The sequence below is a fragment of the Hoplias malabaricus genome, chromosome 8, assembly GCF_029633855.1.
Source record: "Hoplias malabaricus isolate fHopMal1 chromosome 8, fHopMal1.hap1, whole genome shotgun sequence".
NCBI classification, from domain to species: domain Eukaryota; kingdom Metazoa; phylum Chordata; class Actinopteri; order Characiformes; family Erythrinidae; genus Hoplias; species Hoplias malabaricus.
In genome coordinates this window covers 40,410,109-40,427,471 of record NC_089807.1, presented here as the reverse complement: position 1 = coordinate 40,427,471, position 17,363 = coordinate 40,410,109, and the positions used below count along the sequence as shown (strand labels likewise).

At 43.2% G+C, this 17,363-nt stretch overlaps 1 protein-coding gene across 1 annotated transcript in view; it reads left to right on the top strand.

Annotated features, from left to right (window-relative positions):
- Positions 1-12,889, top strand: part of tenm3 (teneurin transmembrane protein 3) — a 128,814-nt gene extending 115,925 nt beyond the window's left edge. Inside the window, exons 26-29 of the mRNA XM_066678290.1 lie at positions 428-724; positions 4,469-6,080; positions 6,168-6,298; positions 7,195-12,889. Coding sequence (XP_066534387.1) covers positions 428-724; positions 4,469-6,080; positions 6,168-6,298; positions 7,195-7,953 — 2,799 coding nt within the window. The 3' untranslated portion in view covers positions 7,954-12,889. The remainder of the gene's footprint in view (positions 1-427; positions 725-4,468; positions 6,081-6,167; positions 6,299-7,194) is intronic.
- Positions 12,890-17,363: the final 4,474 nt, after the last annotated feature.

Genomic DNA, 17,363 nt, shown 5'->3' with positions numbered 1-17,363 from the left:
GCCTTTCCCTGTTTTAGTAAAATCACATTTTAAAAAAATGTAAAATATTACAGCTATTTAAAAAAACACAAGGTAAGATTTGGTTTGTTTGCTCCTGGGCTCCTCCTACATTCGCAGAGTGTTATTCACTTTTACAGCACAGTCCTAAAATCAAGTAGGAGGGGTGAGGAAAGGGAGTGGTTTCTACCCTCTTCTAAAAGGTACATAGTGCAGTTTATGCAGTGCTGAACCCAGAGTAGCGCCGATAGAGTGTCTGTTCTCCCTGTTACAGTTCAGTGGAGCATCACAATGACGGTAATTGTTCCAAAAGTGGAGATGTTATTGTTTAAAATCAAAGCTAAAAAATCACTGTAGGATCAAACATGTAAAGTATAATATACACTGTGTAGAGAAGTACTTGATTATTCCTTCCCTCCTGCTCTAAAAGGTAAACGGTAGAAACCTGCTGTCCGTGGACTATGACCGGACGCTGCGGACAGAGAAGATTTATGACGATCATCGTAAGTTCCTGCTGAAGATCGTGTATGACGCGGCCGGTCACCCGACTCTCTGGGTGCCCAGCAGTAAGCTTATGTCTGTGAACCTCACGTACTCCAGCAACGGCCAAGTGACCAGCGTCCAGAGAGGAGCGACCGTGGAGCGAGTGGAGTACGACAGCCAGGGTCGAATCGTCTCCAGGAGCTTCGCTGATGGAAAAACCTGGAGCTACACCTACCTGGACAAAGTAAGGGTTCACATTTACTCCAGCTCAAGAGAACACAGTTTGTCTGCCCCACAGTCCAAAGCTGAGAAACTTAAACCTCTCTAAGAGCATTTTCCACTGCATCGGTCCTACTAGACTCTAGTCTGATTTTCTGCTTTTCCATTTTGTAAATCTGGTCCAGGTTCTGGAAGCGGGTTCTTGTTTAGTGGCTGTTCTCTAGTGGTTCAGAGTGAGCCGAGTAGGGACTAAACCGTGGCGTTTAAACCTTGCAGAGTGCTGATTATCCAGAGAGAGTCATCATTCTACGCCACGCAACGCAGACGACCAGCACCAACTCTCCATCTGTAAAATCTCCAGCTGCAGCAGAGATCACTTTTGTTTTTATCCGACTCACAACGGCAGCTCGTAAAAACACGCCAATACACCACGAGTAAACACCGCTTAACATTACTGCCACCGTTGTTGTGGTTTCCAAAGCCCACTGTTCCCCTTAAAGACGGGGTTTTGAGACGACACACAATACATTTCGGGAGGGAGATGTGGGAGCAGAAAACCAACCAGGGGCCAATCAGAGAGTAGAGTCCAGTAGAGTCGGCACCATGCAGTGGAAATGTTCCAACTTTTCTTTGGAGGTTAAATTTTAGTATACTGTTTATTCCAGCACTCTGCAAGGCACCAAGGTCCACATCAGTCCAGAGTTTTCAAATCTTCTTCTGAATGTTGAGGCTGGGGTCAGACAAGGGCAGGAAGGTGTGGTCATTGGCAGTCAGCAGGAATCTAAGCTTTGGCCTAAGCTCCATGTGACCAGGAGTTGGTAGAGATTCTGTGGAGGTGGCGAGTTGTCAGTGCACCTCTGCAAACTCAGGAGGGCACACTAATTTAATAGTGTCGGCATTAATAACAACACTTATTTTAGTCCAAAAGAAGAAGAAAGGAAATTTAGAGAATATATTCTACAGGGCAAAGACCTGGACAAAATGATAGGGGGCAGGGTGCGTGTATGGAGTGAATTATGAGGGTTTGTGTTTGAGAAATGAAAGGCTGGTTTCAGGTTGGAGGTAGTGTAGCGTAGTGCAGGACAGAAAGAGTTATGGACCCAGAAATGGGGCCTGAGGGAAAAGTCAGGGTTTTAACTCCGGCTGATGTGTGTGTGTGTGTGTGTGTGTGTGTGTGTGTGAGAGAGAGAGAGAGAGAGAGAGAGAGGTTTGTGAGAACTTGAGGGGAAAGTTTACAAGTTCAAACTTTTCATCTTCCCTTGCTTTGACTAATGTGTACAATACAGAAAAACAAAGTGCAAGGTGATTGTCTAACACTGTAAACAATATATCAATATAGTCCCAATAGAAATGTACTACCTCCTAGGGAACGTTCTGTAGAAGCTGCCCATGTGAACATGCTCAGAACCAAGCATAGGCTCATGACACAGACTGGTCACAATGTCATTTCATATATATTTTACTAAAAGACCAATCCCAGGATTCATACTATGTCTATCAAGTATAATTGACACTCATCAAATTGGGAATAACAACTGACATTCAAACCAAATAATATGTCATTTTTTATTGTCCTTTTTATTAAAAGAAAGTCAAACAAAATACACAAAATTTTTATTTCTTTATATATTTTGTAAGTACATCTAAGTTACATATTGTATTCAACATATTGTGCTTGGGTCTACATCGGGACAGGGGAACTGACGCACCTCAGATTCGAAACGTGATTGTGCTTCAGTGACATAACAAAGCTTCGTTTCCAGTGATCACCTGATCACTTTTCTTTTGAACGACACGCCGAGCCACTGTGTCAATTCACTTCTGCTTTAGCCACCCGAGAAGTGTTTCGACACTGGTCAAATGACCCGTTGAATATATTCATAAATGTTCATATGAATTTCCAGCAAACTAACTTGAAAATTGTGACTTAAAACTTCCCAAACACTAACCCTAAACCAAGCTCCAAAACATTAGAAAACATTTTTTATTTGTGTATGTAACACTATCGCTAACAGCTGCAGCTGTTATTATGATATTTCTTCAGGTACGTAACAAAATGCCACCACTCACTCAGTGAACAAATGTTAACACATAATAATCAACTATTGTTATATATCTGGACTAATGTAATAGTCTTTGGAGAACTTGTTGAATGAGGTACAAAGCCTGTAGAACTGTGATCTCTCAAGCAATAAAACATCATCCTATATTGTTGTGATCCAGAACTTACTATCTGATGTCAGTACCTGTTCTCACTAAGTTTTATGTGTCTGAATGTAATCAAGTTCTCACTGCAGTGGTCCTATATCTGGAGTAAAGCCTTCCCAAAAACCAGAAACTGACACTGCAGCAAATCCCCAAAAAAGACCATTGTTTTCAGAAGACACTTGGCACGCAAGGTCTGCCTTCGGCCAGATACTGCATCAGTTCAACACTAATCAACGCTACATGTCCTGCTTGATACCGAAATTACTCTATAACCCTGAGAAAGAGCATCTTAAAATTCAAGTTCACTGCAAAACTGGATGTTTAAAGTTTGAATTGTGAAATTGGCTTTACATTTTTCATGTTAGCGGTTTAATTTCTGAAGCAAGTCATACATCTTTCGTTAGGTTGATCGATCGAAAGAAAAGACAATCAATAATTACAGAGGCAGCACAGAACTCAGTTTGGCCATAGCTGTAGTGAAAATCAAGCAAAAGATAACTGTTCCTTTTCCACATACAACTACAGGTAGGATTCCTGTGAGACATGTTTGCGATGAAAAGTTTGAGCACATGCTATGTGTGAGTGTAAAATTAAATATGCATGACTCGCCTGCCTCTCCATCGAGCAGGTAGCATGTCCAGAGAGGGAGATATCAACGTAGGAAACATATGCCACCCACGGTGCCTGGGGAGTCTGAGTAATGTCTGTCCAAGTATGGATGACAAGGCACAGGCTCTTCGAAGAGACGCCTCAGAGACTCGCCTCTTCCGCCTCCACGCCTCTCCCGGCGGGCTTCAGCTGCTGCCTCTCCACCAGGCAAAAAAGAAAGAGTAGGAAGAGGCAGAGAGAATGGGAGGAGATGATATAGGAGAGAAAAGGAACTCAGAAGATAAATGATGTAGCAGCTTTTCTGGCAGCTTTTGTGTGGCATGGCTTCAGACGGCGAGCTCGCAGGGCACCACACCTGTTTGTAGTCAGGCCCTAGAGCTAGACTCACTTATTTATCAACAGGGTTTATGCTGTCCGTCAAAATCCCCGCAAACAGGCTCGGAATAAACATGAGACCTCTCTCAATCGCAGACTTGCTGAGTAGGTGCCTTTTTTCCCCCTGCCATAGAGTCGCATACATTAGGCCTGCATTAAAGACACAGTCCCTGTAGCAAAGAAGCATTATTTATTTATTTTCCGACTTATTTATCAAGCGCAGGAGTAACGAGTTTATCCGCTACGGGATGTTGAGGGTGTTATTACCTGCTGGTTCTCTAAGTGATCGCGACTTTTACTGAACCCTACCTTATGAGATAAATACAGGCACTTTCATGAGGCGATAGGTTGGTAATTTCCAAACACTTTGGAGTTACGCAGCCAAGCATATTAAACAGACCTGCATTTAGGAAAGAGGATGTCAAGGGGAGAACTCAATTGAGATCAGGGCCAAAATACAGTTTTAATATCTGCTTTGAACACAATTTTCATTTTAAAGACTGACCACGGGTGTAATTAATTGTTTGTTTATCCCTCTCCCTTCTTTCTCTCCACCATTTTTCCTCTTACTTTCCAGTCCATGGTGCTCCTGCTCCACAGTCAGCGGCAGTACATCTTCGACTACGATCTGCAAGACCGGTTGTCTGCCATCACCATGCCCAGTGTGGCACGCCACACCATGGAGACCATCCGATCTATCGGCTACTACAGAAACATCTACCATCCACCTGAAAGCAACGCCTCAGTCACTGTGGACTACAGCGAAGATGGCCAACTCCTCCGGGTGGCACACTTGGGCACGGGACGCCGTGTCCTCTATAAATACAGAAGACAGAACAAGCTGTCAGAAATCCTCTATGACAGCACTCGGGTCAGTTTCACGTACGACGAGACAGCAGGAGTCCTAAAGACAGTGAACTTGCAGAGTGAGGGATTCATCTGCTCAATTCGCTACAGGCAGATTGGCCCCTTAGTGGACAGGCAGATATTCCGCTTCAGTGAGGATGGCATGGTCAACGCCCGCTTCGATTACTCCTACGACAACAGCTTCAGAGTCACCAGTATGCAAGGGGTCATCAATGAGACACCCCTACCCATTGACCTCTACCAATTTGATGACATTTCCGGCAAGGTGGAGCAGTTTGGCAAGTTTGGGGTCATCTATTACGACATCAACCAGATCATCTCCACAGCGGTCATGACCTACACCAAGCATTTTGATGTCCACGGCAGGATCAAGGAGATCCAATACGAGATCTTCCGTTCCCTCATGTACTGGATCACCATTCAGTACGACAACATGGGGCGCGTCACTAAGCGAGAGATCAAGATCGGGCCTTTCGCCAACACCACCAAGTATGGCTACGAATATGATGTGGATGGCCAGCTCCAGACCGTCTACCTGAATGAAAAGATGATGTGGCGCTACAGCTATGACTTGAATGGCAATCTGCATTTGCTGAATCCTGGCAACAGCGCACGGCTAACTCCCCTACGCTATGACCTGAGGGACCGCATAACTCGGCTTGGAGATGTCCAGTACCGAATGGACGAAGATGGGTTTCTTCGTCAGAGAGGTGCTGAGATCTTTGAGTACAATTCCAAAGGGTTGTTGGTGCGGGTCCACAGCAAAGCTAGTGGATGGACCATCCAGTACCGCTATGATGGTTTAGGTAGACGACTAGCCTCCAGAAACAGCTTGGGCCAGCACCTCCAGTTCTTCTATGCCGACCTGAACTACCCTACTCGCATCACCCACGTCTACAACCATTCCAGCTCAGAGATCACCTCCCTCTACTACGATCTGCAAGGCCACCTGTTTGCAATGGAGATCAGCAGTGGGGAAGAGTTCTACATCGCTTGTGACAACACTGGAACGCCGCTGGCCGTCTTCAGCAGCAACGGGCTACTCCTGAAGCAGGTGCAGTACACTGCCTATGGGGAGATCTATTTCGACTCCAACCCTGATTTCCAACTGGTGATTGGCTTCCATGGAGGACTGTATGACCCTCTGACCCGGCTTCTGCACTTTGGAGAACGAGATTACGACATCCCAGCCGGCCGTTGGACCACACCTGATATTAGCACCTGGACCAGAGTGGGAAAGGACCCCGCACCCTTCAATCTGTACATGTTCCGCAATAATAACCCTGTTAGTAAGGTGCATGATGTCAAAGAGTACGTCACAGGTAAGAACAACAACACAAAACAATTATTCCTTTTTTCTTGCCATACAATTATTCCTTTTTTCTTAATCTTTTAATCTCTCTTCTCAGATGTCAACATCTGGCTGGTAACATTTGGGTTCCACCTTCACAATGCCATCCCAGGATTCCCGATTCCCAAATTTGACTTGACACAACCCTCGCTCGAGATGAGGAAGAGTCAGCTGTGGGATGACCTTCCAGTAGGTGTAACCTAAGGCCTTTAAAATGCAACAGCACGTAAGATGTTGGCATTTTTTTTGCCATTCTAACCCAAGAAGGTCTGGGTCTGGACCAGTACTTGGATGGGTGACCTCCCCCAAGGAAAGCTTGGAGGAGGTGCTGCTGGAGCTGGTGTTGGTGGGGCCAACAGGGGGCACTATTGAGCGTTGAGGCTTTGGGGGAAGAATGTAGAAATGGATATACAATACATCCATCCATTTACCTGACCTCTGATTAAACACATCAGCTCATTTTCAATCCTTTCTGGAGATGAATCACATGTTAGAGCAGAGAAAAATCCACCCAATTTATACACTTCAGCTTCCTCTTGATTACCCAAAAATTGTAACCATACATTTTAGCAGTAGAAAACGGCTTTGCAAGTGAGCCCTGCAGGACCTGTTAAGGCATGAACAAAACTTTTGGTGCTTCACAGTTCATCAGCAGTGATCTGGACAATTATCTGGAGCTGAATCATTCTCACTTTGCCTTAAATAAGGTCACCATCCATAAGCATTTGATGTGCAAATGAGTCCCTTATTTGGAGTTAATTATGCTAGCGCAATGGTCTCATCTCCCTGTGAAATGAATACACCCAAGGCACACATATGATTTCCACAACAGCCTGTTTGTAAATAAGCATTTATTTTATGCTACCCGTTGTTGTTCTTTGCTTTGTTTTGGTTTGTTTGTTGAAAAATGCGTATGATCACCTGTAGCTCCTGTGATCTCTTTCTCTTGTTATAAACGTATAATCAAAAACAACATAGTCTCGGCTATTGTTCATGCTTTCAGATAACAAAGCACTCTGCTCATGATCTTTGACAGCTTTCATGTCCTAATGCTGTATCTTCCTGTCCCCCTCCACCCTTTGCAGTCAATTTCAGGAGTCCAGCAAGAAGTGACCCGTCAGTCGAAGGCCTTCCTGAGCTTCGAGAGGATGCCGGAGATCCAGCTCAGCCGGAGACGCTCCACAAGGGACAAGCCCTGGCTGTGGTTTGCCACTGTGAAGTCTTTAATTGGCAAAGGTGTGATGCTTGCTATTACTAGCAAAGGCCAGGTGGCCACCAACGCCTTGAACATCGCTAACGAGGACTGCATCAAAGTGGCGGCAGTTCTCAATAACGCCTTTTACCTGGAGGATTTGCACTTCACCATCGAGGGCCGGGACACACACTACTTCATCAAGACCAGCCTTCCTGAGAGTGACCTGGGGGCACTGAGGCTCACGAGTGGCCGTAAAAGCCTGGAAAATGGCGTCAATGTCACAGTCTCACAGTCCACCACTGTAGTAAATGGGAGAACAAGGCGTTTTGCAGATGTGGAGCTCCAGTACGGATCCCTAGCGCTTCATGTTCGATATGGAATGACTCTAGATGAGGAAAAAGCTCGTGTTCTGGAGCAGGCCAGGCAGAGGGCGCTAGCGAGTGCCTGGGCTCGGGAGCAGCAGCGAGTACGAGATGGAGAAGAAGGCGTTCGGCTCTGGACCGAAGGTGAAAAGAGGCAGCTCCTGAGCTCAGGAAAAGTTCTGGGCTACGACGGCTATTATGTACTTTCCGTGGAGCAATATCCAGAGCTAGCCGACAGCGCTAATAACATCCAGTTCCTGAGGCAAAGCGAGATCGGGAAAAGGTAACAAACTGCGTCCCAGCAGCCTTCACCACACACTACTGCCCCACTCTGTATTACCCCACTTATATACTCGCGACAAGCCCCTCACCAAGACCCCAACCTGCAAACTGTGAGGCGTAGGGCTGGGGAAACTGTGCCTAGCTGTCTCTCTCAGTTACCGTAGTTTAAAATGAAAAATAATCTACAAATCGGAAAGAGCTGGGACGAGCCCCTTGTTTGTCACAGGACACGCCCCCTACAGGACATGCTGCAAACTCTTTTCCGACAGAGTGAGGACTCTTAATTTGAAAGAAAAAAAGAACTGTTAATTCTGAATCTTTTTTGTGCTTTTTTGTAAGGAAAACAAACCTTAAAGGTGATTTAAAAATGCTTAAAGGATTTTAAAAAATGGGATAAAACAAGAGGAAACATAAAAGGAAGAAAGATGTGATTACAAGCGCAAAACACCACTACAGCATTTCAGGACATTTCAGGATGTTTCAGGACGTTAAGCGTTGTGATCCTTCTGATAAAAGTCCTTCTCTCTATCCGTACAGCGCTTTTATTTTATTTTTACAATTATTTTTTGTGGACTGTTTTTGGACAGACAGAGATGTACAGTCGTAAATGAACTGACCCCCTTTCCCTGCTTCGCTTTTCTTAAACAGGATACAGTCACGATAAGTGTTGAAGTCTGAGTGTTCAGTGTTGTTGACTGGAGCAGCTCACAGTGGCAACGAACGTAGAGTAGAGAGCAAAACAGGCGAAAAAATGAAACCTATATAATCATATCTGAGCAGTCTTTTGACCAGAGATGTGAGAGTTATCTTTATGGAAACTTTTCTTTTTTAAACTTAAAAAAAAAAAACATAAAAACACAAAAAAACAACACTTATCCGTACATCAATATTAGTCTCAGAGAAAGTAATTTATGTACAGTGTTTATACATAAAAAATAAAATCTAAAAAATATTGAGACTTTTTTCTCCTCGTCTTGTCATGCATTACTGTTTACACTTCATGACTTTTAATAATATTTGATCTTATCAGAATTTATGGTAATGCTAATTGAAATAAAATCAGCTGTACTGTCTCATTAACCTGCATTGGAATATGGTTTTATTTTGGTACAGTTTTGCACTGTTATACTGTGTTTATTATTTTTATTTTCTTCAGCCATGACTGTTTCTGATCGGATTTCTTTTTGTGCTCTACGTTGCGTTTGAGGTGATGACTCTCCAGTTTACCGTGGGCTTTTAGGCCATAGTTAAAACACAGCAGAACAAAGCGAGGACGTGCAGTGCTTAGTGCAGTCGCGTAGCTTCAGTGGAGTCGTACTTTTCTCTGGATGTTTGTTTATTTGAGCTCTAATCTGAATGCAGTAACGGCAATGCTAACTCTTCGCTGTCGCATCTAGTTTGTTCCATCCAGGTAGTGCTATTAAAGTTGGCTGCAATACAAATGAAAAGTCCCGGATTTGCCAAACACATCAATAGAAGCCCATTTTTGACACTGGAAAAAAATATATAGCCATTTAGTTAGTCATAACAACACCAGGTTCTCATAATTCTCACTTATCATCTCAGAAATATGACGTTCAACTGGTAATATTGAGAAAGAATAGGGTCTTACTAGTCGTAGTTAAACTAAGATACTATGTAATGACTTACTTAATGGCTTTTTTATTATTATTTATTTTTTTAAGTGTGCCAAATGTCTGCCCACGTGGGACCTGGATTCCTGAAGCATGTACAACAGCATATGTCCAAATATGTGCAATACAAATCAATTTAAATGGAAATATAATATTAAATTAGAGCTACCTTCATAAAAATTGGACCCAGCTGCTCCAGAAATTTGGAGCAAACGTGTACCTGACATAACTTCAATTGATGATGAGGAATATGCTGGTGGATTTTATTTTATTAGAAAGACATGGCAACCCGGGTGTTCTTTATAGTGATGAGCTGTAAATATTAAACATGTCTCTGGGGTCAAATCATTGGACAGACTCTCACAGCCTGTGTTAAATATACTTCGGCTCTATTATTTTTGATATTTTGTTTATGTAAAGGCCTTTTAGTGAACTGAGCACATACTAAAAAAGCAAAATGTTTGATTCAGGTTGAGAACATACTTTTTTGGGGGTTGGTTTTTTTTTTCGTTTTTTATGATGTTTTTTGTTAAACCTGGACTGTAAGGCGGAGCCTAGCTTTCTGTTGATGTGTGACGGCACTGAGGCGGTGAAGAAACAGCCATGTGCTTTTGGATCTGAAACTGTGTGCCAGGTGTGAGACTTCCTCTTGTTGTCGGGGGTCGGGGGTCAGATGAGGTGCGTAAAAGACCACCAAAGTCATGTCATCCTTCTGTAGCTGGAGTCATGCCCAAATAAAGAAGACCACACTGTCAGCTGGATTTCTTTATTAAGAAAATGAAGGAGGTTTTAGAAAGTGGTTCCTATCGTGTTCTGTGGTACATAAAATAGAACCAGACCAAAGATGGGGATGTTTCTCCTTCATAATTTGAATAATTCTGAACACTGCTACATGCTAACAAGCTAACCCCGCTGTGCATTGAGCTGATGAGAGACTACAAGCCTCATACACAGCCAATCTGAGCTGCTGCTTCTGGTTTATATTGTGTTGGATATATTTTGATAGTATTCACTTGTATACTAAAAATTATGGTTCTACAAGAGTTCTTTATTAAAGGAAATTGTTCCATATAGAACCCTGAACACTTGAAGAGCCTTTTGCATGATAACAGGGTTCTTCAGATTGATGGAGAATGTGCTGTACATGGTTTTATACAGCACCTTATGGCACCAAAAAGCTTGTTACAGTAGAGAAAAAGGTTTTGGTGCCACGGGACATGATGGCAGAGAGATTTAAACTCACATTTGTTTCTATCAGAGAGAAATCCAGCTCAGAGTCAGAACTCCTTATATTGGCGTGGCATGGGCTTTTTCAAAATAAAAGTGCCTTTGAAACGATGCTGTCAGTTCCCCGAAGAAGCGTCTTCTGAAGGTTCTTTAGGGAACCAACTATTGTTCTTTCATAGCTCTGCTCCTGAGAAGTGTTCTTGGAGCTTTTATTTTGAAGAGTGTAATCTCCTGATTCTTTTCAGAATAGCCCGATCTCCACAGCCCTTTGAGGAAATACATCATTAAAAATAATAAAAAATTTGCACTCTTAAGAATCAAGGAAAATATAGCTCTCTTTAGAGAGACTCATAGAGGAGGAACCTCTAGAACCTTGGAGAGAACGTTGAAGGGGAACTCTGTGTCGGGGCGGTGTTGTGCCACCCTGGTCCAGTATAAATATTCACTGACTGTATATATACACAGCCCTGCTGGAGTCCTCCCTTCAGAATAAAATGATTTAATAACGCAGGGGAATGACTTAATAATGTGTGGGAACAACTTAATGTGTGAGAAAGACTCAATAATGTGTGGGAATGATTTAATATAACAACTTATATGGGAATGACATGATACCTAATGGGCATGATGTAATAATGTATGGAAATTAATTAAGGTCCACATTTAATTAATTACTTAATGCATGGCAATGACTTTAAATTGTGTGTGAATGATATATTTTAATATCTTTTTTTATTATTTCCAAATCATTATACATTCCCGGACCTTATGTTTGCACGTTTTATTAAGTAACTCCCACACATTTATAACTAACTTAGACAAATTAAGTCATTCCCACATATTACTGCATCGTTCACCTTGATTTATTTTGCAGGGATGTCACCAACTAAACTGTGGCATGTTCCCAAATGTTTCCCCTGTTAAAGCTGAGAAGATTATGCAAAAGTTTGGACATGAAAATAGGCCACACATTTCTGTGAGTTATTACTATTCATCTGTTTAAATTAACAATGAATTTAACGATCTAAAATATAAATTATGCAAATGTTATGGCATATTTGGATTCTGTGTTTTCCCACAGTGTCAGACTCAGACAGTGATTTGTTAAAAACTGTGGCGTTTCTGCTCTGGTGTTGATTCTGCAGTGGAGAGGTAGACGCAGTTGAGAAGAGATGAACTTGGCTGTTTTTCCACTCTTTAAATGGTGGTGGTGTAAAAAAGAGAAGTCCACATATCAGCTGCAGCACTGTTTCAGATCTTTTCCTGTAAGGTTCACTGATGTTTACTGGATTATTTACTGATTCTGCGTTTACTCAGCTTCTTAAAGGAGGAGGTCATTTGGTTTTCTTGCTAAACGCAGCAGCCGCCGCTGTCTGTAAGACATGCTGAATTCAGATTTGTGTTTCAGAGTCGTTTGGCTCTGTTACATTTATTTCCGGTCCATTCCTCGCTCAGTAACTCTGTATCTCATGCCGTGTGATTGTCTCGATTTTAAAAAGAAAGATTCGAGGACATGAGAGCGTTGTGTTTGTGTACATTCAGAAATAACATTTCTGTTATTTTTCTTTGGTTTTCTCTGGAAATGCAGCAGAGCTAGAAGCTGATGTGATTAAATGTTGATGTCTCACAGTCTGTTTTTGTGAAATGACTTAGAAAGCGCTTCTGTTTGGGTTGGGTTTTTATTTGTCTTTGGTTTGTAAAAGACTGGAGCGTGCTTGAGGGCCTGGACACCAGTGTAAAAGCATTTAAGATATGTAAATGAAGCATTGTAAGGACAATAATTCATGAGAATGCAACCGAAATTTCAATCTAATTCTCAGCGGAAACGTCTGGATCAAATAGAATTATTGCTGGGTTAAGTCTGCTGTTGCTGGTGTGAAGCACTAACAAACATTTACTGTGTCCAGACTCTTAAGTGCAGTTGTAAAGTCATTAAAGCAGGTCAATGCTGGACCCATTTATGTTTTCTTTTCCAACATGTTAATGCTCCACAAGAAGTCAATCATTTAAATAAAAATGTAATAATCAAAGGGTTTCTGAACTTGTGTCTTCCTGCTGTTTTCATTTCTCCAGTATTCACACTGTGTTATTTGCTGAGGACTTAACCTGCATGATTAAACTGCCTGTTATTTCCACAGTTCTAGAGGAAGGCACACATTTTCCACACCTTCCTGAAAACTGGCTTTACTTTTAAAAGTGGTTTAAAACACATTTAATCACCGGGCTGTTCTTGCTTCAGTGGGAAATCATTCATCAAAATGTTTCTGGTGGAGTCCCACTGGGTTCAGTTGTAGGGCCTCTGTAATTCTCTAGGTAACGTCATCAGGAAACATGAAATACATCTCCACAGCTACACTGATGACACTCTATTATGCATTTCCATTCCTTCTGAGATTCAAGTGTTTTTAAACAGGTTTTCCAGCTGTGTGTAAACAGCTGGGAAGTGTTTCAACTGTTCATTTCTTTGGGTTGATCATGACTTTTACACTACCACGGTGTATCAGTGAACTTGTTTGGAGTTATTATGATTCCTGGGTGTAGAGGTTTTATAAATAACAGCAGGAAACTATCATACGAAAATGAGTTGGAATAAATAAACATTGCTTATTTACTATCTCACTGTGTCTCAGCTGAGTCTGAGTAGCAATGCAGTATAGGTGTATGTCAGTAATATGTGTGTGATATGAGAGAGGGAGAGAGAGAGAGAGAAAGAGAGACTAAGAAAGAAGAAAAGAGGAAAAAGCAAAAAAGATTAAGGGTAATAAGATTGCGAAAAAGGAAGAAAGGAAAAGCGATGAGCTGAAAAAAGTGAGAAAATGCAAAAGCGAGAAGGAGCAAGAGAAGGGAGTAGGAGAGGGACAGAGATGAGGAGAGAGAGATGGAGTGAAAGAAAGAAAAAGAGGGAGAGAGTCAGAAAGATGGGAAGAGAGGGACTAGAGAGAAAAGGAGACGAAGACAGATAAGAGAAAAATGAAGATAGACACTATGAGGGAGGGAGAGAGAGATGGAGAGAGTGAGAGAGATGGAGGGAGTAAGAGAGAGAGAGAGAGAGAGGTGTGTGATTGTTCCTCTGAGGTTCTTAAACACTCAGTGTTTCTGATGAATGACTCTGTGCAGATGATCAAGAGCGTCACATACTCAACTTGCCCCCTCAACTACAGCCCTCTGCTCAATTCTCACACTCACAACAGCCATCCATCAGCCAGGGGCTCTCTCTCTCTCTCTCTCACACACACACACACACACACAGAGTCAAAGAGAGAGAAGGTAAATAAACACAAACACCTCAAAATAAACATCATCATCATCAGGTGTGCACCCTGATTACCTGCACATAAATATACATTATATATATTTATCTCAATGTGTTCCTCTGTGTCTCAAAACTGTCCTCAGACACCTGGTGGAGGACACTGAGGGGTGTGGAGAGGAAATTAAGAGGTGGATATGTGTTGGAGACACGGAGACGTTTGGTTCCTTTCACCACCACTGCACAGAAATCTACTACAGTTGACCACTTCACAACAGCCTTCATCACTTACAGCTCCACATCTGAGGTTTACTTTAAGCTGAAGACATTCAGGACAACATCAGAAAAAAGACAAGTGTCTTTCAGACCCCCCAGGGTCTGATTCTTCAGCCAATCAGGTTCAGGAGTCTGGTCCAGTGGCTGTGGCTGAATGCTCTTTCTGTTGGAGGTGGTTACACCAGGTTCTGATTCTTGGTCGATGTCCAGGAGGTTTTTCTCTGGAGCAGGACCCTGACGGAGGGGAAGATCATTAAAGGCAGAGCAGAGTGTAAATGGCTTTTCCAGATCTTGCTTCGTCGTCCTAGTGGCAGAACATCCATCATGCTCTGTGTTTACAGGGCGAGGGGAGCCGTAAAGCAGCGCCTCGCTGAGGAAAAACTGGAGAATACGAGGAACAGTGTTTCACACCTGTCCCTTGGTCCCTCAGACTCACCTCCAGGGGCAGATTTCTCAGCGAACGACTCGCCAACAGCCAAAACCAGGCCTCAAACGCCCCATCACAGGGTTTTGAAACATCAGAGGTATGTGGACAGGAGGTGAGGTATAGGGGAAGAGTAACTCACAAGCTCAAGTCTGTAATGGTGCTTTTCCACTGCATGGTCCCTACTCAGCTGGACTCGACTCTATTTATCTGCTTAGATTTACAGCAGTTAGCAGACTAACAAGCGACTCACAAAAGTGCTTAGTGTTCAAACAGAATGTTTATCCTCGCTCGTACAAATAGTTTCAAGTCCAATCTCCCCTTGAGCTCAGACACTGGCAGAACAAAAGGGCCAGTGCTGATACCTAGAAAGATCTAAACATAGTAAATGCAGCACACAGCATCGTTCTCCACCAGGTGAATCAGGTCCTGGTTCTGGAAGCGGGTTCTTGTTTAGTGGCTGTTCTCTCGTGGTTCAGAGCGAGTCGAGTAGGGACTAAACCACGGCGTGTAAACCTTGCAGAGCGCTGATCGTCCAGAGAGAGTCGTCACTCTGCGCCACGCAACGCAGACGACCAGCACCAACTCTCCATCTGTAAAATCTCCAGCTGCAGCAGAGATCACGTTTGTTTTTATCCGACTCACGACGGCAGCTCGTAAAATTACGGCGTGGTCTTTTGAAGAGGTTCAAACGCTCCTTGGATCGGTGGCCGACGAAAGAATCCAGCGAGAGCTGGACGCTGCAACAAGGAAGGAACAAACTCTACTCATCTGTCTGTATTACAACACGGTAATACACCATGAGTAAACACCGCTTAACGTTACCGCAGTCAGAGACAGCGTTTTGAGACGAGGCCAGATAGATTAGTGGAAAAGCATCATAAACAGAGAGGGGTTTCTGATAATGTGGCCAGTCAGTCATGTTTGCCCTGGGCTGTGTTCTTTCTATAACTGTGTTTAGTGTCTGTACGTCCACTCCTCCTCTTTTCTCCCCATCTCTATCCCACGATACCGAGGCTAATTACACTGGCCGCTGCCCAAAGCCGTCGTCTTCTGGCTTTATCTCTAAGCAGCGCTGGGCTTCAGAACCAAGACCGCCGTGGTTATTTTGGCCAGTGCCCAGTTGAGCGTCTATAAATGAGGCTGTCACAAGCTGGACATAATCATTACTCATTTAAAGCGTGTTGACTCGGAGGCGTGTGTCTCCTGAGGCTTGGACGCCAGCCAAAGTCAATGTCCCTCTGCGGAAAGACCCTCCATTTCTGACACCGCAGATTAAAATGTTGTCTTAAGGCCCATGTCGATCATTGCTGCGTCAACACGGACCAGCGGCGATCCGTTATTGATCCAGAGAGACGTCCGTTCACATTCCTCACATGACTCTCGGAAACAAAGAAAAAGTCCACGCGCCGTGGCTTTGTAAAGACTGGAATTAAAGAAAAGCACATACACCATCTACAGCACAAACCATGGTTTGTTACAACATACATTCATTCACACTCACATCTGTGCACAGTTTCAGTGATCAAAGCTATCCACCTAAGAGCAGGCAATCAGAATAAAGTGGGTGGAGCTTAGACTAATGTCCACACCCACTTTCAAATGACTTCCTTAAAATCTCTAGGGGATGAGACATCTTTTCAGGTTTTAATTTATAGAGCAACACTAAAACTACTTGAGCATTTGCACCAGTCCTTGTGTGTGCACTACAGAGCCCGAATTGGGACAGAGCCCAATATCATATTATAGCCCGTCTGTTCCTTGGCTATGCCTTCACCAACAAGGTCACTGGCCCCTTTTATTGAAGGACAGACTTTCCTATAACACTGCCCTGCTGAGCATTATGAGCTATCACACTCCGGGACGCTCACGCTGCTCGATGTTTACACTGCTGTGAGGATTTGATTGAGTTCAGCCACAAGGGCAAGAGTGAGGTCAGGGTGGTTATTAATAGTCCCTCCAGGGAAGGGCAGTATCAGAAATGAGTGAACCGTTAAAAAGCTGAATTCACTCGTTAGTCGGACCCCCTGGACACGTCTGGACTTTACAAAGAAAGATGTGTATGAGCCGTAACAATTTCTCCACAGAATATGAACTTGCGCATTGTTAAAGTGCCCTAGTGCCCTTGATGACTCTCACTCCCTGAACCCACCAGGGTTGACAGTGCTATTTGGGACACAGCCCATATTTCAAGCAGGGACCCGTTTCCTCTGGTAATAACGCCTGTGACACAAACTTAAAAAGGGGTCACAGGTTCCTCTCAGAGCAAAGCTGCCCCCTAGTGGTCATTCACCAGATCAAGAAAAGCCAGATCAACACTTGGTGTCTAAGAGTTTGCAGACAACCCTCAATGTTAATAAATTCATTGATAAACGTTTAACTTTAAAGTTTTATTCACCAAAAAAATCACCTAAAATGTAAGTGTTAAAGCGCTCCGTTCCCAACTCTAACACTGACTCCATCTGTAAATGGTCTAAACCCACACTCACACGGACCTTTGGACACAGTATTATCCCCAAAAACAGAATGACAAAAGAGCTGGAGAGTGTTTGAATTTTGAGTTCACACAAAAAACATCTAAAACCTATTGGTAACCTCTGCTTC